The sequence below is a fragment of the Trichosurus vulpecula genome, chromosome 9 (genome assembly GCF_011100635.1).
Source record: "Trichosurus vulpecula isolate mTriVul1 chromosome 9, mTriVul1.pri, whole genome shotgun sequence".
Lineage (NCBI taxonomy): Eukaryota > Metazoa > Chordata > Mammalia > Diprotodontia > Phalangeridae > Trichosurus > Trichosurus vulpecula.
The window spans coordinates 111,571,387-111,593,339 of NC_050581.1; the positions used below are offsets into that span (position 1 = coordinate 111,571,387).

At 43.0% G+C, this 21,953-nt stretch overlaps 1 protein-coding gene across 1 annotated transcript; it reads left to right on the plus strand.

Moving 5' to 3' along the window:
* The first annotated feature begins 889 nt into the window (after nt 1-889).
* On the plus strand, nt 890-19,614 carry CDC25A (cell division cycle 25A). The gene is made up of 15 exons (XM_036738741.1): nt 890-1,047; nt 2,844-2,920; nt 4,465-4,507; nt 5,127-5,163; nt 5,692-5,793; nt 6,867-6,980; nt 9,851-9,982; nt 10,959-11,033; nt 12,601-12,762; nt 13,373-13,471; nt 14,787-14,849; nt 14,959-15,057; nt 17,848-17,978; nt 18,817-18,928; nt 19,332-19,614. The coding sequence occupies exons 1-15, from the start codon at nt 890-892 to the stop codon at nt 19,470-19,472; spliced, it is 1,545 nt and encodes a 514-aa protein (XP_036594636.1). The 3' UTR covers nt 19,473-19,614.
* The last annotated feature ends 2,339 nt before the right edge of the window (nt 19,615-21,953 follow it).

Genomic DNA, 21,953 nt, shown 5'->3' on the forward strand with positions numbered 1-21,953 from the left:
CGCGCGCGCGCGGCGGGCGGAGGGGGGGGAAACGTAGCTGCCATTAGGAACTACAACTCCCAGAATGCAGTGTCAGTTCCGCAGGACTGTGCTGTTCCTTTGGGTGGCTTGCGTGGCATGCTGGGAGCCACCGCTTTCCTGCATTGGATCTCTTTCTCCTTCTCTCTGTTTGCCCTTCCCCCATCCCTACTTCCGCTTCTCGACCTTGGCCCCGCCTCCTCTAGAGAGGCCTAGAGATGGAGCAGTTCTCCGGCTGTCTTCCCTCCTTGCATTCCTATTGGTTAGACCTTGCTGCTCTTCAGGGGGGAGGAACGGAGGACCCGTTTTCTGATTGGTGGCTTGGGTTTGGCGCCAACTAGGAAAGGTGGGCGGGGCAGCAGCGGTACTCTGTGAGCGGCTACTACGAAACCCCTGAGCAGCTGGGGCAGGAGGTCGGCTGGGCACCGGTGCGGTCCTGCTCCCCGCTCTCCGCCGCCCCCGCTTCTGGGCTGATTGAGTTGAAAGAAGACGACTCGGGCCTGCGTCCCCGGCTTGAGGTTATCAACCTGCCCCCCCACCCCGCCCTTCCTTTCCACCGCTGCGCCCGCCCCGTTTTGTTTGGGTTTAATCCTCAGGTTGGCGGCGCCTGCCCGCGCGGCCCTGGAACCCCTGGGCATCGTTCGTTCGCCCCCCGAGGGACCCGCCCGCCCCGCTTCTCCGCGTCGCCCGCTTCCCTGAACCTCGGGGTCGTGTTTGTGTTTGACCCGCGGGTGGCCGGGCCCGCGCGCGCGCGCCGCGCTCCGGGAGGCGGTGGGAGCAGCGCTGCGCGGGACGAGGCGGGCGGGCGGGCGACCGACCCGCCTGGGGGCGAGGGAGAGAACGAGAGGCGGCGCCGCCGCCGCTGCTCCGGATGGAGCTGGGCCCGGAGCCCCCGCACCGCCGCCGCCTCCACTTCGCTTGCAGTTCTCCGCCCGCGGTCGTCAAGGCCCTGTTCCCGGCTGGCCCCGAGGGGCTGTCCCCGGTCACCAACCTCGCGGTCACCATGGACCAGCTGCGGGGCCTGGGCAGGTAAGAGGGACCGGGGGACGGCCTGGGCTTCTCCCGGGACCTTCCCTGGAGCCTACGGAAACCCCTCTTCTGTCCGACCCCTCCATGTGCCTGCCCCCCCCCCAGCGCCAAGTTAGCTTATCCCCCCCCCCCCCCGGCCCAAGTTCACCCTGGTTTTGTTCTGACCTCTTGTCCCATGCCCCCTGTAGCCCCTCTCCCCGAGTCACTGCACTCCGGGCCTGTCCCCCCTCTCATTCCTGTTCACCCCATTCTTCCCCCCTACACTCTGTCCCCCGCTCAGATCCCCACTCCGCATGCACCCCCAGGACACCCGGGGTCTCTGTCTCTCCTGCTCCTCTCACCCCATCACCATGTGTCCTCTGTTGAAGCCTACGGGCTGAGGCCCTCGGATAGTGCCTAGAGTTCGGTTTTAGAATCGGAGGCCCTGATTTTTCTGTCCTGACTCAGCCCCTTAGTGACCTTGGGCATGTCACTGCCCTTTCTGAGCCTCATTTTCCGCATCTGTAAAAGGAGAGCATTGGACTGGATGATCTCCCAAGATTCCTTTTATCCCCAAATCTGTGATCCTGACCTATCGGGCCCCTACCCCCCACATACATTCTGTCCCAACACACATTCCCTCCTCTCCACTGCCCAGTAAATCCCCATCTTCATAACCACCCTATCATACATTCTCCCTTTTTCTGTACAATAGACTCCACCTACTCACCTAGTACACCCTGACATCCTCTTTCTTATTTTCAGCCCCCTGTCCTTTACCCCCACCTTCCTTTCTTATTCCTTCTCCCATCCTGTGCACCATACTTCAGACTATACAGTCCCCCCAACAATGCACATTCTTCTCCACCCTCCCCGATCCTGTTCCCCTGTGTCTTCCTTTTCCCCTCTTTTCTTCACTCAGCCCACTGCTGTCCCCAAGTATACCCCCATCTAAACTTTCCTTCTCACTCTCCCATCACCAACTGTGCCTTGGTCTTATTCTCACCACCTCCCACTCATTCCATGTGCCATTCTCACTGTCTCCCTCATATCCTTTCATCTCTACCAGGTCTAGGCTTCTCCCCACTTTCCTCTATCTAAAATCTTTGAATCTCCTGCCTTCCTACCCACTCATTCTACAGCCCTTTGACAGGATCCCCAGTGGGAATAGCTCTTCCAATGTAAACATTCCATTTCCTTTTTTTTAGGCACATGGTTAGTTGGGCTGTGAATTAACCACAATTCTCTAGCATGTGGCCCAGGGTCGGTCACCTTGCCTCCATTTTACTTTGGGCCTGAGTGTCCCCTTCCCCCACCCAGTGCTTTAGTAGGTCTGAGAAATGTTTTAGAGGAGGGCTAAATTGAAGGCTTTTCTTGCAACCTGGTCTCTTATTAGTTACATGTATCCTCTTGTCTCCTTGCCTTTTGACTCATCAATTTCTGGAATGCTATTTTCCATTGTAACCTTGTTCTAAATTCCCCCAAATAAACATAAAACCCCACAAGAGTAAGGTATTCTCCTTGGAGGTGGAGAGGCCCGGGAGCCTTGGGTGGTATTCTTAAAGAGCTTTGAATTCCTCTGGGTCTTAGGTGCATGGTAGGGAGTTATTGGCCTACCCCCAACCCATTCTGTTAAGGAATTGTGATTAGCAGGAGGGTGGCCCTTGTAGGACATCAGGTAGGGCCAAAAAAGATATTAAATAGTTTGATATTTTCCCTCTGTCTCACTGATTACCCATAGTCCATGGAGAAGAGGAGTTCTCCTTGTTACCAAATTCCAAAACTGCATATAAAGAATTGTGTGTTTTTGTTTGCAGTGAATGTGAGCTTCAGCTGGAAACAAAGAATAGCAGCAGCCTACAGCGGACAAGCTCCTCAGAGTCTACAGATTCAGGTATTCTTTCGTTTTGCATTCAACAAATATTTGCTGTACGTGACCACTGTGCTGGGATAGGCCTTGTGAAGCTTCTAATTTAATAGAAGAGATATGACAGGTACATAAATGATTGAAAGGTAAGGCAGTATGTGATAAGGGCCATAGAGATATGAATTGTTACTTATGTGAAATATGATATGAATATATTACTGAAATACCAAGGAGGAGGAGGAGTTTGCTTCTGCAGAGAAGATTGGGGGTTGTAAAAGCAGTGTCTGACCAGTAGAAAGCAATGGAGATTGGGCTAGAGTGGCCCTCCAGAAAAGGGAATGTATGGTGTAATCAGAGGCTTATTGGGTGTTAAAGGAAGATTGGAAAGGACAAGATATTGGTGGGGGGGGGGTAGTAAATGGTTCATTTGGCTGAAGTAGGAGAGTGTGTAGAAGAGTACTCAGAGAAAAGTTTAATTCCCTTCAAATACCTCTTGCCCCTTGGAAGGGGAGTGAGAAGTGAGAAATGGTTTGAGGCTGAGTGGTGGTTTTGACTATGCCTATTCCATTGTGACTGAATGCCCAGAAAGTAAAAATTGCCTGGGAGCTGGTAAGTCTAGGCTGTTCCAAGGTTGGTATATAAATTAGATTAAACCTCTAAGATGTGCCTTTAGGGAGCAGGAATTCCTAGAGGGTGCCATTCTTTTAGACATGAAGTCAGGACCCTACCAGATCTCTTCACGGTGGCTCTAATTACCATTTGTTCCTGCTACCCATGGATAAATTGATCTGAATTAGAGACTGGTGCCCTTTGACCAGATATAGTCTACTAGCAGCAGTGCCAGCCAAGTACCTGCCATCTGGGAGGGAGATGATGTGGATATTAACCATAAACCAGATAATCCATACCTGAGACTCAGAAGATGGCTTTAACAATTCACCTAGGCTACTTTTCCCTTAAGTCTTGTTTCACTGATGGTAACTCCAGAGCGGAGAAAAGCATTATGTCTCCTTCTGAGGCAGCTAGATGGTGAAGTGAAGAGAGCTCTGGACCTGGGGTCAGGAAGACCTGAATTCAAGTCCTGCCTCAGATACTCGCTAGCTCTGTGATCCTGAGCAAATCGCTTAACCTCTGTCTGCCTCAGTGGCCTTATCTGTAAAATGGAGGTGATAATAATAGCACTTAACTCCCAGGGTTGTGAGATAACATGTACGCTGCTTTGCAAACTTGAACTATATAAATGCTAACTATTATTCGGAATATATGCAAAGTGCTGCCACATACCCCCCTCCATATATACATACAACTTGAAATCAATCTTGCCCATCATTGTAGGCTGATTGCCTCAAAGAACAGATACTGGGTCTTGGGTAATTACCAAATCAGGTTCACCCTGAAGTTCCTGAGAGATCCCTACTAGTTTAAATACTGGCCTTTTAGAAGTTTGAAATGGTTTCAAATGAGATGTTCAGAGTTAATAATAGAAGGAATTAAGATATTATAATAAGGACTTACAGAACAGCTGAATCACAATGGCCACGTAGTAAAGACTTTTTTCCCTACCCCAACAGGTTTTTGTCTGGATTCTCCTGGGCCCCTGGATAGAAAAGAAAAGTATGTATTTGCTTTTTTTTAAATTTTTTATAAATACCAAATGAGAATACTATTAGAACCCTGACTGGCTAGGGATCTGGACTAAGATCTCTCCACATCAATGCTGTTGTTGCACTCATCCTTGTTTTATTCACACGTTCGTTTACTTTAGTTTTAAGTGTAAGTATTCAAATCTGTCATGTTCCTGCCCCATGGTGTAATTCTTACCTTAAGGCTGGAGTTCATAGCCTGGAGTCCCCGAACTTTTAAAATATCTTGTTAAACTATTTCAGTGTAATTAATTACCTTTGAAATCCTATGTATTTTGTTTTATGCATTTCAAAACATTTTGAAAGGGGGTTCATCATCTTCACCAGTCTGCAGAAACGGTCTGTAACACCCAAAAGGTTTAAAACCCCAGCCTTATGGGAATGTGTTTAAGAGAATATTTTGTTTGAACCCAGTCCTTTTCCCTAGAAGCTGAAAGTATTTTGGGTTGGGTGAATTTGGGAAAATGGTGTTCTCTTTCCTTAGACATTTAAGTAAGTGGGTTTGCCTAAAAGAAAGAACTGGTTGTCTATCAGTGTTGAATTACTTAGCTAATCTGAACACACCTTCATTTGCTCTGTTCTTATTGCAGCCTTGAAAAACCCATGAGGAGAATAAACTCCCTGCCAGTAAGTTCTTTTCCTTTCCTTCAGTGTTACTGACTTTGGACTTAAATTTTGTTGTGTCCTCAAGGATGATTTTGTTGGGAAAGAAGTGACAATAAGTGTTACAGATTTCACTGGAAATAAATGTTGCAGTTGGTAAAGAGCTACCTCAGACTCCCATAGAGAAAGGAAAAGAGGAACCAATAGAAGTGGACACATCTAGTGGATACATCTATTTACATGTGTTCTAGCTCAAACCAGAGGTGATATCTCTTTTCCAATGGTATTATAATATGTTGAATTGTCCAAGTAGACAAGTCTGGGAGGGTTATTAACAAGTATTATCAAGTATGTTTTGACAAAAACATGGGAGAGGAAAAAATTAATTTTCTGGTTTTTTTTCCCTGATAGCTGCCTAAAGATTGTGGAATAACTGCTTAGATTGTTTTTAGTTGGCTATGTTTTTCTTTGAATAGCTGAATTAAATAAGGAGAGTTTACTGGAGTATCTATTACCCAACTGATGTCCAATTTATTCTTGTCACCTTTACAGCAGAAGCTCCTAGGGTGTAGCCCTGCCCTAAAGAGAAGCCATTTTGATTCATTTGACTGTGATATCTTTCAGCTAAGTGACCATGATGAAAACAAGGAAAATGTGAGTATAGCTTTAAAGTACTGATTATGTCAGGAGTGAAAGCAAAGAGGATTAGTGGCATGTGGGAGACTTAAATTTTTGGCCAAGACAAAATGATAACAAATTTGGCTTGAGGGTAACTGCCAAAACCTCAAGACAGCATCCTTTCCACAGAATAGGAAAAAACAAGGGGAATGAGCCCAGTTAGAACTCAGAGATATCAGTGGTCATCTTGCAATAGTTCAGGTCCAGAGGTACTTCCCAAAGATCAAGCTCCCTTGACAGCAAGGCCCTCTACCATCTCACCCAATTCTACCTTCCTAAACCTACTTCCTACATTCCCCAACAAATACACTCTAGAGAAGTAGTTCTCATGGTATATATGGTAATCCCTTACCAGTTCAGCTTTTAACCAATTTTTGGTTAAATTCTTTATGGCCAAGCTGAAATCATCCTTCATGTCCTCCATGAAGCAAAGAGAAAGGACACAACAGGAACTCACAGTTATCTCTCTTACTTTTCCTACTCTGATTCATTTTGGAACTGATGTTAATTTTGCTAGAGGTGCTATGTTAATCAGTATGTGTTTTGTCTCTCCAGATAAGATTGTTTTTAGGAGATAGTGACTTAGACCACTTTATTACACTGTTTGTTACATGTAGTGGGTATTCCGTTCCCTGGACAGCCTTTGCCAGGGACACCTGGTCTCTGACTCAGGCAGTCTTACCTTAGAGACTTATTTAAGAAGCATTGTGATTGGTCTGCCATGCTCATGCCTAGCAAGTGGGCAGTTAGAGAGAGAGAAGACTCAGCAACAAAATGTAAAAAAATAATTTGAGAAACAAGACTAGGCAGTCTTAATAGACCTGATCTCATCACTGTAGATGCGAAGGGACTATGCAAATTCTTTTGTTTATCACTGATGTTTTTTGGTTCCACAGATTATAATATCTTGTAATAAAATCTGAATTCTTAATTTTAAGGTGGTTATATAAGGTAGTCTTGATACATCTCGCCTGATCTATATCTGAATTTATGGGACAAACATGGAGGGTGGTAGGAAAGGTCGTAAAATCAGTTGTGCTGTCCTGCAGGAGGTCTTTGAGTTTAAGAAGCCAACAAGACCTGTACCCCGTGGCCCTCTTCAAGGACTTGGAGAAGTCAAAGATGTCTTCACCCAAAGGCAGAATTCAGCCCCTGCTCAAATGGTATGTCCTCTTTGCTTCAATTTGCCCAAGTTCTATGAGTTAAGGGGAAATTCTGGGGCCTTTTCCACAGATTGTGTGTACTCTATAGGCTCTGAGACTATCTTGTGGCTCAAACTCATAACATTACCAGGCAGACCTGACTGGTACATGGAGGTTTGGTCAGGACACCAGAGGTGAGGGGATGGAGTCCACATTTATCCAAGGTCTGCTGCCAGTTATAGCCAAGACTATTCCTCCTGAATTAGTGCGCTACAGGATTGTGCCTCTTATTGAATGATGGCTCTTTTGATAGTTTTGTGATAAAGGCATCATTATCCCCGGAAAATAGTATTCTTGAATGACAAGGATTTGGCCTTGTCTGGAAATGCTTTTATAAGAGCTCTCCTACCAGTCATTCTCCAGTCAACTATCTGCCTACAGGGTCTGATACGTAAACAAACTGTCAGTAATAGCAACCATGATTATGTATCTTGCCCATCTATTAGTCAGAAGTACTTCTAGTTCTTAGGTAGTTTCCCAAGTGTTAGCTTAAATTGGGTCAAACCAGGAGCATTATGGAGCTGCAGGGCTGTGTTAAGCAAAGAAGCCCTAATTCCCTTTCGTAATTATTGTAGAACTTTTAGTGTTCATTCTTTACATCCTTCCCAGGAGACTTAGTCCCTGAATTTGAAACCCAAATCTTTATTTGTGGCCTAAAATGTAAGTGGAGAAGCAAAATACTAATCATTTTCAGTGTGAGATTGAAAACTAACTAACTAAAGTCCTGGCCCTTGGTTCTTTTCCCACTGATTAGAGTGAGACTCCTTTAGTCACAGGCACTGTATTCCCTGAAGCTGGCGCCTTTGGCTGTCTGTACAGTAGCAGGGTTTGGATCCTTCCAGAACACTAAGTTTTGGACCAAGAACTTGACATTAATAGGAATCACATGTTACATATTTATCCTATTTCTTAGAGACTATGAAAACAGTTCATGATCTCTAGACATCTCTCTGACTGATCTACCTGTGAGTAATGGTTTTTTAGTGGTAGCACCTAGTAGTATAATGACCTCTGTAATGATTCTGATAAGAAATAGGTTTAGCTGTCTTAGACTGAGGCTTACCCTTAGAGAGCTAATGTCAACACAAGGCAACTCACAAACTAAAACGTGTATTGCAATGAGAAATAGACCTGGTCCAAGAACTAGGACTCCTTATCTCATTTCTGTCAAATTAATAATCTTGAGTTGCCCTTCTCCACTGTAGGAATATTTCCGTGTAAAGAGCTGGGGCCAGAACATTCACTTTGGTAGATTGTTTATTGAAAGTAATGCATGGGGAGATGGAGGGAAGTCTTATTCAATTCCTGCTGAGTTCTGGAGATAAAAAGATAAAAACCAACGTTGACTCTGTCCTCAAGAAGCTTATACTCTCTTAGGGATCTGTTTCATGAACTCTAACGCATGTTAGAAGGTATATACCATAGAAAATGTCAAATAGTAAAGGACAGAAGATTCAGGGAGAGAGAATCACTTCTAGCTGAGAGAACTAGGGAAGGCTTCATGGTACCATCTGAGATGGGCATTGAAGGAAAGATTTCAACAGGTAGGTCTTTAAAAATTCATTCCAGGCCGGAGGGATGGGTAGAGTAATATGCATGTAGATGGAAAGGGCTAAGAGAAATCAGGAAACAGCAAGTCATCCACTTTGGCTGGAACATAGTACAGGAAAGGGTAGACTAAGGAGCCAGATTAGGCAATGGGGAGCCTACCAGTGGTTCTTTGAAGAAAGAGAGTGATAGAACAGAGACTGCAATCAAGGAGTTAAGTGATGAGGCTGTTAAAATAATATTTGTTGAATGAATAATTTGGGAGGAGAAATAATATGGGCCTAAACTAGGATGGTCACAGGGGGTTGATTGACAACCCACTAGGCAATTAACAAGCATCTGTTACTCCTGCTATGTGCCAGGTACTGTTAAACTGAATATACAAATAGGAGAGTGATATATAATCCCTGCTCCCAAGGACCTTACATCTACTGGAGGAAGGCAGTATATTTAGAGATAAACAAATGTAAGGCATATATAAAATGCAAGTGATTTGGGAGAGTAGGGGAATCCAGAAAGGTGTCTCAAAGGAGATAGCAGTTCCAGCTAAGGAAGCTGAGGGTTTTAAGAAGTAGAGGGAAGGGAAAGCTTTTTTTTTTTTTTTGAAAGCTTTCTAAGCATTGATACTTGGAGGTGGCAGATGTAAGGTCACATATCGGTAACAGTGGGTAGGCTGGTTTGTCTGCAATATAGATTATGTAAGGGAGAGAAATATGTAATCATCTGTGAAAAGGGGGCTCAGGCAAGATGGTAAAGGGCTTCAGATGCCAAACAGAAGAATTGGCATTTTGTCCTAGAACATTTGGGAACCACTTGAGCATATTGGGGATGTGGTCAGACATGTGCTTTAAGAATATAAATTTGGTGGCCATGTAAAGAATAGCTTGTAGAGGCAGGAGATTGGTCTGAGCCAGAGTGCCTGAACTAGGATGGTTGTGGTATGAGTAGAGAGAATAGGTTGTAGGTGGGAAATAATTGTAGCAGCATCAAAAAGACCTGACAGGTAATTTGATGTGGAGCTGAATGAGAGTGATGGCTTGAGGCTAACTTCAAGGTTGAGAACCTGGGTGACAGGAAGAATGGTGGTGCTCTTGACAGAAAGAGAGAAGGAAGGAGGGAATCAGGTTTGAGAGGTAAGCTAAGACCTGGCAACTCACTGGATGTGGCGGGGGAAAGAAGTATCAAGGGTAACCCCAGGTCTTGACCACGTTCCCAAGGGAATGACATGACATTTGACCTGATCTATGATTTTTTTTTAACAAAAGCCATGAATTATTTTATAGTTTTCCACCAGTGAAAAGGATAACAGTGAACTTGCAAACTACTTCCCTCTCTTCCTGCCACAGTCTCCTCTGACCTCTCTGGCTGATGAGGATGATGGATTCTTGGAAATACTTGACGGAGAGAACCTGAAGGTACCTCCTTTTCCCTCCACTCTTAAATGCCCTCTGAGCTTTCCCAGGACTTCCAGAACATGCTTCTCATTTGGGCCTCTTAGGAAAGTGAAACCTGAGGCTCGAAATGAGCAAAGCATATACCAAGTGTTTGGGATCCTGCGAGCTGGATATTGTTGGACGAGCTACAAAAGAACACTTGATGAATCGGGTTTCAGGGCAAAGAACAATCATTTTTAAAACTTCATGATGTTGACTATAAGTGTCATACTCTAAGAGTTCAGAAAAGAACAGTCCTGTGGTGAAAATGGGGTATAAGCTTGCTTTATTTTGAATACTGAGTAGTATATAGATAGCCATTGGAATGGAAGGAAAGCATACTACATAGAAATAGAATAAAGCGTGTACATGATGTGATTGGGAACAGCAAGACTTTGGACAGGAGTAGAAATATGTTAGTCTGGTAGAAGGATGGCCTATTATGAAGGGCTTTGAGATAAAGCCAGATAGAAGATTAAAACTGAGTTGTAGTAACTTGGCTTTGTGAATTGAAGAGAACCCTTTGAATTAATCATCTCATGTTTCCTTACTTTTGTTTGAGGTGTTTCTTTGACCCTAGCTATTTATGCATCAAATATCACCTGTCCCCAGTAAGTCCAGTAGGCCTGAGTTAGAAGGATCGATCACAATGCTGAAGACCAAAACTACAATGTAGTTATTTTTAGTGGCTCCTTGGAGTGAGAACATAACTAAGAATGGATTGTTTGCGTGCTCATCTCCAGAAGGGTAGTAATGAGATGATTGACCTCCGCCGAGTTAACTGTTGCAGAATGTAGCAGTTGACCTCTTCCACGCACCCCACCTCGAAAGCAGATATGCCTTAGAGAGGCAATACCCTCTTCTTCCTTTAGACCCGTTGTCTTAGGATCACACCTAAGCTGTTCAAATCATTTACAATCATCTCATTTTTAAAAAATACTTTTTCTTCCTCATTTAGAATGATGATGAAACGTCATCATGCATGTCAAGCCTTTGGACAGCTCCCCTAGTAATGAGAAGGACAGCAAACCAAGTAAGTCATAGTATTATTGACTGGAATTCTTGAAGAACTCAGGGATTAGGGTCTGTGGCCATGCTACATAGTTTGTGGCATTTTGCCGTCACTCAGAGGGATCTGGATCATAGCCTTGAGCCCTTGGGTTTTTCTCATACTCCTTTTCTTCTGTGTCTCTAGAGTTTAACATCTTTATAGTCCCTATTAAAGGGCAAAATTTAATTACAAGATAAGGAAATTTGGGAGCCTACTATATACTTACAGATCAGTTATAGACTCATTATTTAAATTCGTTCAACTAAATTTAACTTAATGAATCCAACTAGTAAAAAGCCACTACTCTAGGTCCCCAGGCTAACTAGCACATTTTTTCAGCCTGCAATTTTTCCTAATGTCCTACCTCTCAGTTCCAGATCAGACTTGTTTAACCACTAAGCCCCAACTTAATGGTTCTATCTTCTCCTCAGTTTCATTTACTGCCTTTGAATAAATCTCTATTCTCTAAGCCCTTTCTCCCTGGATGAAATTTCCCAAGCATCTTCTGTCTGTTTTCTGAAATGAATAATTTGTAGAATTGGCTTATATATCTGCACTGCCCATCCTCAACTTCTTTAATATTGATCGTCCTGATTCTCCTATCTTTATCTGTTCCTTTTGTCTCTTTGTTAGATGTTGGCTTTTTCCAAGGTTTGGTCATTCCTTGTCTTCTTTGCTATACTCCTTTTTCCTAAAAAACTCATTCCTAAAGAGGCTGCTCATATTTCCATAATATCTACAAAAGCATTCTAGGTCCCATAGCATGCTCTAGGTCTTCAATGATAGTAATCTTTTACATTTCTATAGTTCTTTGTGGTTTTTGAAACAGTTTAACATTCCATTTTATCCTTAGAGATCTGCTTTAGTGTGTTAATCCTGAATCAAATACCATCTGCTCCTCCTCCACCCCTATACAGGGAATGAAGGATCTCCTAGGAATTTGTTTTGCTCTGAAAAGGTTCCTTCTGTAATCTTTTGGGGACTTCAAGTTCAAACCATATGCCACTGAACTATAAATATTGGAGTGATTATCCTTACTATCTTGGCCATTTGCAGCCCCTCAGATATAATAGGCTTGTTCTGTTGGATTTAATGTATTACGTTTCTTTCTGGTCCTTGAAACAAGCATAAAGCACAATTACCCTTACATTGTGGAAGCGTGAGGGATGCTGTCAGAGTATGAATAAGGTATTTCAGTTTTGGTGCCTGGTGTTAGTACAAGTTCATACTGGTTAATTATGACTTCTGCCTTTTTTCTGGTTGGCTGCCATTTAACTATAACCTGGTGCAATTAATCTGGAAAAAATTGTGGAAATTGGCTCTTAAGCAGTTTGGGAGGAGAATAACCAAGGAACCAGGCCTGGCTCTGAGTCAGTAGAATTAAGGTCATTTCTGGCCTCTTACACCTGCCTGCATGACAGCTCCTCAGGGGGTTTCAGCGTGATAGAGCTCTGGAAGCTAGTCCGTTGTCCATTGAGATACCAGCTACTTCTCATTCATTCTTCTGACTTTGCCTGAGCATAATGTATAATTGGCATGTCGTTCTCAGGGTAAACGGTGTAAGCTGTTTGAATCCTCGTCTACACTCAGCACCATGACCCGTCCTGTGTTGAAGAGACTGGAACGTTGTGAGGATTCCCCACCAGTAAACACAAAAAAGAGGAAAAGCACAATAGAGGAACCTACTGAAGAAGCAATGAAACTCAATGAGGTTTGTTTGATTGTTGTATTGATAGAAGACTATATTATATGTTTGTGTAGGACTCTGGGTCTTTCTATTGGTGTCTTATTCCCACAGCATTTCTGTTCTGTTATTTTATGCCCTCATTTACTGTATAGACCATCTGAGTCTCTGATTTCTACAAACTTAATTTATGAGGCCTTTTGATTTCTACATAGTGCCTTGACTGTCAGTCCTACAAATAGCATACCTAAGTTTAAAAAAGAAAAGAAAAGAAAACCTTATAGACACTGGAAGGTGAGGTCATGGCAACCCCAGAGTGCTTTCCAGGATAGTTGGAACAATTCATAGCTGGTAAATGAGTTGAAAAGTATTTATTAATTGTTAACTATGTACAAGAATCTCTTCTAGCAGTTGCTGAATACTGATAAGCAAATCCTTAGTTGCAGATTCTTAGAAAAAAGGATTTTTTAAAAAAACTTTTTTTAAATTATGGTTTTAATTGTGCTATAAATAAGATCAGATCAGAAGTTGTCCACTATCATTCACATCAAAGACAAATGCTTTCTCTATGTTCCAGGGTTAAGTCAAAAGTGCTAGGTCTCAGGAATCATTCTCCATCTTTGTGTTTTTGATACAGAGCCTGCAGCCAACTATATCCCAGTTACCTTCCACAGAAGACACCATCAAGAGTATTTTGGACAGTGACCAGAGGGACCTCATTGGTGATTTCTCAAAGGTAATCTCCTTGGGGTCAAAAGCCCTTCATTCATGATTTCAGGATGGTATTGGAAAATAGAGCCCACTTAAGTTTGTATGTGCCAAAGAGGAATTTTTGGACTTGGAGTAATATTGATGAATCTTAAAGAATGGACAGGGTAGCAGTTTTCCAGACTTTGTTGATGCCTTGGAGAGATTCAAGTGAGAGTGGAAGAAAAGCATTCAGGGCAGAGCTGGGCCTGGAATCAGGAAGACCTGTTTAAATCCTGCCTCAGACGTTTACTAGCAGTGTGACCCTGGGTATGTCACTTAACCTCTGTTTACCTGAGTTTCCTCATCTGTAAAATGAGGACAGCATTTGACACAGTGCCTGGCACATAGACACTCTATAAATGTCGATTCCCTTCCCATCAAAGTTGAGGTCACTGTTAGTGACCCTAATTCATTTCAGCATTCTAGTCATCCCTTATAGCACCACTGCCGTTTTGGAAGACTTTAAAGTCCTAACAGGAAGTGACTACAAGCACTGCTTGGGGGTGTGATACCAATGGCCAGATCTGCTCCCCGTTAGAGATTGAACATACACATATGTAACAGGTTTTATTTTTCTGGCCTTCTCAGTGGGTGGGTCAGAGGTAGGAGGAAGAGAATTTGGATCTGAAAATAAATTAAAAAAAAAATAAAGAAATTGCCCTGGTTTTCCCACCCCTACCCAAAGTAAAAATGTCCTTGTGAAAGAAGTGAGGTACAGTAGAAAAAGCATTAAACTTGAAGCCAGGGGACCTGAGTTCAAATTCTGGCTCTTCAAAGTTATACTTAGTCTAAATGATGTCTGAGGTACCTTCTAGCCCTAACTTGAGGAGTTCTTCAACTGGGGCCCAGAACTTGGTGTTCGATGACTATATTTCAATAGTAGTTTGCTTTGTGATCCCCTGTGTATTTTATTTTATGCATTTAAAAATATTCCATAGGCTTCACCAGACTTTAAAGGTTAATTGTAACAGTGTCTACAGAGCCTTATAAAGTAATAGAAATAGGTAATTTCTGGGCTTATAGGTAACCTTTGGCCTCTAACCTACATTAAAAGTAGTGTCTTATTGAAATAGCTGGCCACAGATTAAGAGCAGGCTTTATGCCCACTCATTAGCATGAAGGTCCTGCTTATGGACTGTTCTGCTGAGATCTGTGGGGAGAGGAGAGCTGCCTGTAGCAAAGAAAAAACAAGCTGCTTAACTAATCTGCCTTGTAACAGTGGCTGAGCTAGAAAGTGGTCACACTCACTTGTGTCTGCAGAAGCGGCAGTGCTAATGGCTTTTATTCTGTTTTTGTTTCAGGGTTACCTTTTTCACACAGTTGCTGGGAAGCATGAGGATCTAAAATATATTTCTCCAGAAATAGTAAGTAACTCCCAAGGACTCAATTGCACACAAAGTATTTTGAGTCTTTAGCTACTAGAAACAGCTAAAATTAAATCTTTCTGTGCCTTTTCCCAATGTCTTTCCTCAGATGGCATCTGTGTTGAATGGGAAGTTTGCAAATCTGATTAAAGAGTTTGTCATCATCGACTGCAGATATCCGTATGAATATGAAGGAGGCCATATCAAGGTATGTCTAGGGCTGCCATCCAGCAGGGAGCATCTTGGTATACCTTATAAGGAAGGTAGCTGACATCAGTCTAAACGATTATTAGTTGAAAAAAAGTTTCAGGTTCCGTAGAATCCAATCTCTGTCTCTGTGATTGAAAATTTGTTTCATGTGATCTCTGTGTACTTCCCCCCCGCCCCTTCCTTTGTCCCTCAAAGGGATTTATAGGAACACCAACATTTACTGCCATGCAAACTAAAGAGAGGATCCCTTTGCAGGCAGGGGCATGCTGTTCTACCCTGTGCATTTATCAGTTCCTTAATCTCTTCAGCTATTAATGACTCAGAGTCAAATTCTAGACATTACTGTCACTTAAAACTGCACAAAAGCAATTGACCTTTGAAAGTCCCTTCTCTGACTGAAAACTTCTGTCCTTCCTATCCTTTGACTGTCATATGGAGAGATAACTGTTGTTCCAAATCTCCTATATCCTCCCCTACTCTTCCCATCTCAACAGATAATCTACTTTACTAAGAGAATTGAAGCCGTTTTGGGGAGTTTCCGATTCCCTTTCTCTACATTTGAAATTCTCAGTTTTTACCCATTCTTCCTTCCTGTCTCAGGGTAGCTAGATGGCACAGTAGATAAAGCACTGGGCCTGGAGTCAGGGAGGCATTCAAATCTAGCCTCAGACACTTACTAGCCGTGGGACCTGGGAAAGTCACTTCACCCTGTTTACCTCAGTTTCCTCATCTGTTAAATGAGCTGGAGAAGGAAATAGCAAACCACTCGTGTCTCTGCCAAGAAAACCCCCAAAATAGGACTGAACAACAACCACCTTCTTGTCTTAGAGGATGAAGTGGCCAATTTTCCTCTAGTCTGCTGGGACTTGATTCCATTTGTCATCCACTCCTGATCATCTTTAGTCTCTCCCTCTCTATTGGGTTCCTGCTGCTCTGGTCAGCAAGACACTTCCACTCTTGATCTTTTTTTAAAAAACCAATAACATAAAACTTTCTCTGGCTCTGCTATTCCCTTAAACTACCCTTATATGTTCTCACCTATTTCATTGTTAAACAAGAGTAGTCTACTTAACCACCAGCCCCCTGTAATCTAATTTCTGTCCTCACCATTGTACTGACGTTGTATTCTCCGTAGTCACTCTTCATAGGATCCAAGATTTAGAGTTGAAAGTGGTATCAGTGATGATCTAGTCCAGAGTTGGGGAACCTGCAGCCTCAAGGCAACATGTGGCCCTCTAGGCCCTCAAGTATGGCCCTTTGACTGAATCCAAAACTTCATAGAACAAATTCCCTTAAAAAAGAATTTGTTCTGTAAAACTTGGACTCAGTCCAAAGGCTGCATCCAAATACCTGGAATACCAACACTTCATTGTTTAGATGAGAGAAAACTGCTTCACTTAATTAACTGCTCTGCTCTTAAATGAGGAGATAGTAGCAGTAACAACTAGCAGACATAGGACTCAAAGTCAGATTCTCTGAATCCAAATCAACTGTACCACAGTGCTTCTTCATTGCCAGATCTCATACTTCCCTGTCCTTGGCATTCGTGAAGAATTTGATACTGTTGGCCACCCTTGATTCCTAGATATGCTCTTTTCTCTTAATTTCCATGATAATTGTTCTTGTAATGTCTCTTACCTTTTCTGATGGATGTTTCTTGTTCTCCTTTGGTGTTTTCTTTTTCTTCTACCCATCCCATTCTGTCTCTTGTGGTTATCCACAGTCCTCTTTGAAAACTTAGCTATTCCCACTTCAATTATTGCCTGGGTCCCAGTGACTTAAAAGTGTCTAGCTCTAATGCCAGCCTCTCCCTTTATTTCCACATCTCCATCTACCTTAGATAGTTAGTTCAGCACTTTAAATACTCAAACTCAACATATTTAAAAAACAAATTGATCTCTTCTCTCCCCGCCCCCCAAAAAAGCCCACCGCTATACTAACTTACCTATTCCCGTGAGGGATACCACAATCATTCTTGGCTTTTCTCCTTTCATCCCTTCCCGCTTTCATTCTTTCCCTCCATTCCATTCTGCTTCCATAGTAATCTTATTAATATACAGTCTACTGTCTTGCTAAAAAATTTAGTCACTACCTGTAATCTACCAAATATAGTCCTTAGCCTAGTGTCCAAGACCCTTCACAGCATTTCCCTTTGTACAGTCTCTGTTACTGCCAGGTCAGGCTACTCACTGTCCCCCAGTATTGTCTAGTCTTCTGCCTCTGTACCTTGGCACATACCCCCACCATAGCTAAAATGGACTCCTTTTCTCACCTGCATCTCTGCCTGTTAATATCTTTGCTTTTCTTCACCAGCACATGAGCCCCTTCCTCAGCCATGTTTTCTGTTTTTCTTTATTGCCCTACTCCAATGTCTTGGGCCACCATTTGATCTCTACTATTTGCCTTTTCCCTATAGATTGCAAGTTTCCTGGTGATAAGAGAACTATGTCATTTTTATACATGTATCTCCTAGTATCTAGAAAGTTGCACGGCAGATTGTATGTGCTTAAGAAATGTTTAGTTGAATTTCCTGTTCTTGCTAGCTTGTGATTTTTATATCCTTTAGCTCACTCCTCAGCTGTTTTGCCCAGTCTTTTAGGTCAGTTAACAGCATAAATTGGGACAGTTACGACTTGGAAATTGGTGAAAGCTGTTGAGTGAAAGAAGGAGGTACTTGGCAAGCTGTGCCTCCAAAAGGCTCTTGCCTCTGGTCTGACCAGGAAATTGAGTTATAGGGATCCTTAGTAGCTCTTTCTTTGACCTTATGAGTTTATTGGCCTCTTTCTAGGGTGCAGTGAACTTACACATGGAAGAAGAGGTGGAAGCCTTCTTGCTGAAGAAACCCATCAGGCCAACAGACGACAAACGTGTCATTGTTGTTTTCCACTGTGAATTTTCTTCAGAGCGAGGGCCCCGAATGTGAGTAACTAGGCCCTCGCTTTCAGGTGCAAACTGAAGATTTTTTTTCTTCATGGATTGAACTTTTAGTATGTTATTGACTTAGTTCATTTTTTTAGAGAAGTGACATTTAGAAACAATTCTATCTCTGCAGAATTGGAATAGGCTGCCTAGAGAGGCAGTAGATGGAATTGTTTTTCAGTATTAAATCGCTCTGGGGCCCTCTGGGATTATATCACTCTTATCTGTAGAACCAGAGGTTGAGCAGAGAATTCCTAGAAAATAACCATATCCACATTTGAGGCCCTTATTCCTTATTTTTGTTTATATTTTTATTTGTTTATATACATATATATTATGTTATGTATGATATTGTATGTTATATCCTTATTAATACCAAAAGCCTGCAGAAGGCATCCCAAAATTCTCGTTTTATTACTGGTGCCTTAACATGTAGGCAATGCAAGTCAAGTTGTCAAGTGAGAGGGACATTTAGGGTCAGAGAGTCATTAGGAGGCACAGTAAATATATTTATATCTTAGGGCCTAAGCAACTTGGGAGGGATGGGGGGGATATGACAACAGAGTGGTCTTTGTTAACTATATTAGTTGGTCATACCGTTTTCCACTACTACTTCCTAGCTCTAAAATATGCTTTTCAAGTATGGTTCTTTTTATACACATACACACACGTACACACACCCCACTTTGAAGTAGCTACCAGACCTTCTGGTGCCAGGGGATGGTTGTCAGTGGTTCAGAAGGAATGGTAATACATAGGAGAAACCATAAGGGTTTTCTTCCTTTTTCCCACTCTCGTCCCCTCAGCTAAATCTCCTTTGGTTTTTCCCTTTCTCCAGGTGCAGATTTGTGAGAGAGCGGGACCGATTGGATAACGAATACCCCAAACTCCACTACCCTGAACTCTATGTTTTAAAAGGAGGGTACAAGGACTTCTTTTTAAAGTGCAAGGTAAGCTTGTCCCAGAGCAGCACCTGTCAGTGACAGTGTTTCACCCATCTATGGAGCATGAAGAACTCATTCCTTAGGCCCTCAAGGATATTCCTTTTGAGAGGAAGAGATCCAGCTTATGTCTTAACTATGTACAGACCCTAGATTGGGAGGTTCTGGTACCATAGGAATTAGACGTGATGTCTGTCCTCGTCCTGTATATCCCAGCCTTGAGCTTTGACATGGGGAGGGAGGAATGTGGTAGGATGTCCCTTTGGACAAACACACCCCGGTTCCACAAATACTACCTCACTTCCATCTCTTGTTGTGTAGAGCACTGTGCCTAGGTGCTGTGAAGAATAATTTGTCCCCATGCACAGGAAGTTGAGTCCAATACCAGCTATATCCTTTTCTTTCTTGCCAGTCATACTGTGAGCCCCCAAGCTACCGTCCCATGCACCATGAAGATTTTAAGGAAGACCTGAAGAAATTTCGCACCAAGAGTCGGACATGGGCAGGGGAGAAAAGCAAAAGAGAAATGTACAGTCGCCTAAAGAAGCTCTGAGGGTGGGGCTCCTCGGACAGCAGCCAGAGAACCCCCCCCTGTTCCAGAGAAGCCCAAGGAAAGGGGCCGGCTGGATAAGTCTTTCTGGCTATATCTGCAAGCCCATTCAGTCTGCGTACGCACTGACCATCATCACCTGGGTCTCAATGATGAGAGCCTCTGCTTCCTGCCATTATCCTGTTGATAACTCTTGCTGTCCCTTTGGAACTTTTGAAGATATTTTGATGGGAAAAGCTTTCCTTTGGCAGAGGCCAGGAATGCTGTGGGAGGGTGGGGGTTTGCTGATGGTTTGCTGCTACCTTAAGTTACCTCGTGGAGCTTACTAGGAACTTGTATCGACACTCAGATAAAATTGATGGTGCTGAGGTTGCCTGAGGTCCCTAGGAGTCAGATTTGTAGCTCAGATGGCTTCTTCCCTGAGTGACTTCGGCCGTCTCGCTCCTGTCCAGCTAATCTGTGGCAGTCACAAGGAAATATTGGGTTTGAGGGGTGGGGGTCAAGGGGTGGGAACGAAGGGAATTGTTGCACACAAAGGTGCTATTGACCAAATACCAAAGACAATCTGAGGAGGAAGGATCTCTATTGTGTACAACTCCTATGTGTTAATTTATTCAACCTTGTCAATCACTTTATTTTTTAACTCCTGGATCATTCGGTCAAAATATTGCCTTTCCAAGCAGAGTATTATTATTCTAGGGACTGCCTTGAACCCAGAATCTATTTTTTAAATTCTTTTTTATTTTTTTCAAAGAAAAGAAAAAATATTAGATGTTCAAAGACTGGTTTGGTTAGTGATGAGACAGGGAATGAGAAGATGAAGTAGCTTTCTAAAACCCCAGGAGGTCATAAGTAGGCCTGGAGGTTGCTTCAAACCGAGAGTGAGATGGAGCTCTGTCATCAAGATTGTAAATGAGTGTCAGACTTGACTGTAGCCTTGTGCTAAACTTTGTGACTGCTGTTGGAGACACCCAAAGCCACAAGGCTTTAATAACTGTCCCTTCAGCACTGCTGTCTGCATAGAACTGGGTTTTTACCATTAAACTTAGAGCAGTGGGGCCTATTTAATAGTTGCCCCCTGCCCTTCCATTCCTTAACTGCTCCTGGACCTTTCTGGAACAAAAGTTACAGTCAAGGAAGCACTTCAGGCAGCCTCAGCTGGGTTGATCCCAGATCAGTGTTAGGGCATGTGCATGTAGCATCTGTATTCCAGGGTAAGGAGTGGGAGAAAATAAGCTTTAAGGCAAGGGTACTTTAATTTGAGTGTTCCTCTCTTATTACCTTCATGGTACCATTGAGAAGCTTTTCCTTTTGATCTGCTCCAAGGCTGAGGAGTTTGCTGAGCTTCAGATTGGTGCTTTTTAAAAAGTTTTGTTTTTTTTTTTAACAGTCCCATTTCATGGACCATGGGGTATCAAATCAGTGTTAGAGGAACTGCCTGCAGTTTTTTTGGGTAGAGGGAACAAAGGCTCTGGGCATTAAGAAAAAGGTTGGGAGTTGGTGTGGAATTGACCATACAGAACATGTTTCTCAGGAGGGAGCCTGGTGGATCCTGAAGGTGAAACTTTCTGGGTTTATCATGTTTAAATTTGAGGGGAAAGGGGTGGTAAATCTTATCTCCAGTCACCCTCTCATCTGGTCCTATGAGAGTGGGGCCTTCAAAGGACCCCTGTGATCCAAGTGAGGGCTAGATCTTATGTGCCAGAAAGAAAGAAAGCTGCTCAGATACCTGCTCTTGTGTGTAGTAGATCTAACCACCCTACACTGCAGGTAGCAGTCCTCATACAATCTCTGGCTCTATTGGGATACAGCCAAGTTTCCTCAAACACAAATACTTTCTCCTTCCTTAACTTCCAAAAAAGGGGAAGTAGAAGTGGAAGGTAGCATGAGAATCAGTGATGTTGATGACTGGTTGCTGCTATATGTTTTGGGTTTGGGAATTGCATTTAAATATAAAGCAGTCTTGTTGGAAAAAATATATGGTGGGAAAGAAGTCCCCCACACACATACTCCATGGCTCAGTCCCCAACCTGGTTTTGTATGGACTGATACTGCCCAAGTTCCAGGAGAGGGGAGGTTGTAACAGACTTGAGGCTATATCAGCTAAGCCAGCATTGATAGACAATTGCAGGCTGTGGAAATAAACAACCTATAACCCAAAGCTTTCTGCCTTGTTTTTGTTGGGATTGATATGCAATTGACTTACTACCTTTTTGGAGGGTTGTAGGACTAGTAGCTCCCTAAAGAAGAGATAAGGTTGAGGGTATCTAGAGAAGGGATTTATGGTACAGCTGTCAAATTATTTTTTTGCATGTTAGGTCCTAAAAGAATATACAAAAATTCTTGGGGATAGAGGAAAGTCACAAGAGTCTGGCAGACGTTCTTGCTAACGAATTTTGGGGACTCTGAACTATATCTAAAAAGATCGCTTTTTTAAGAAAATGGGTCCAAACCAATTCAGTGGAACCTAATAGCATTGAAACA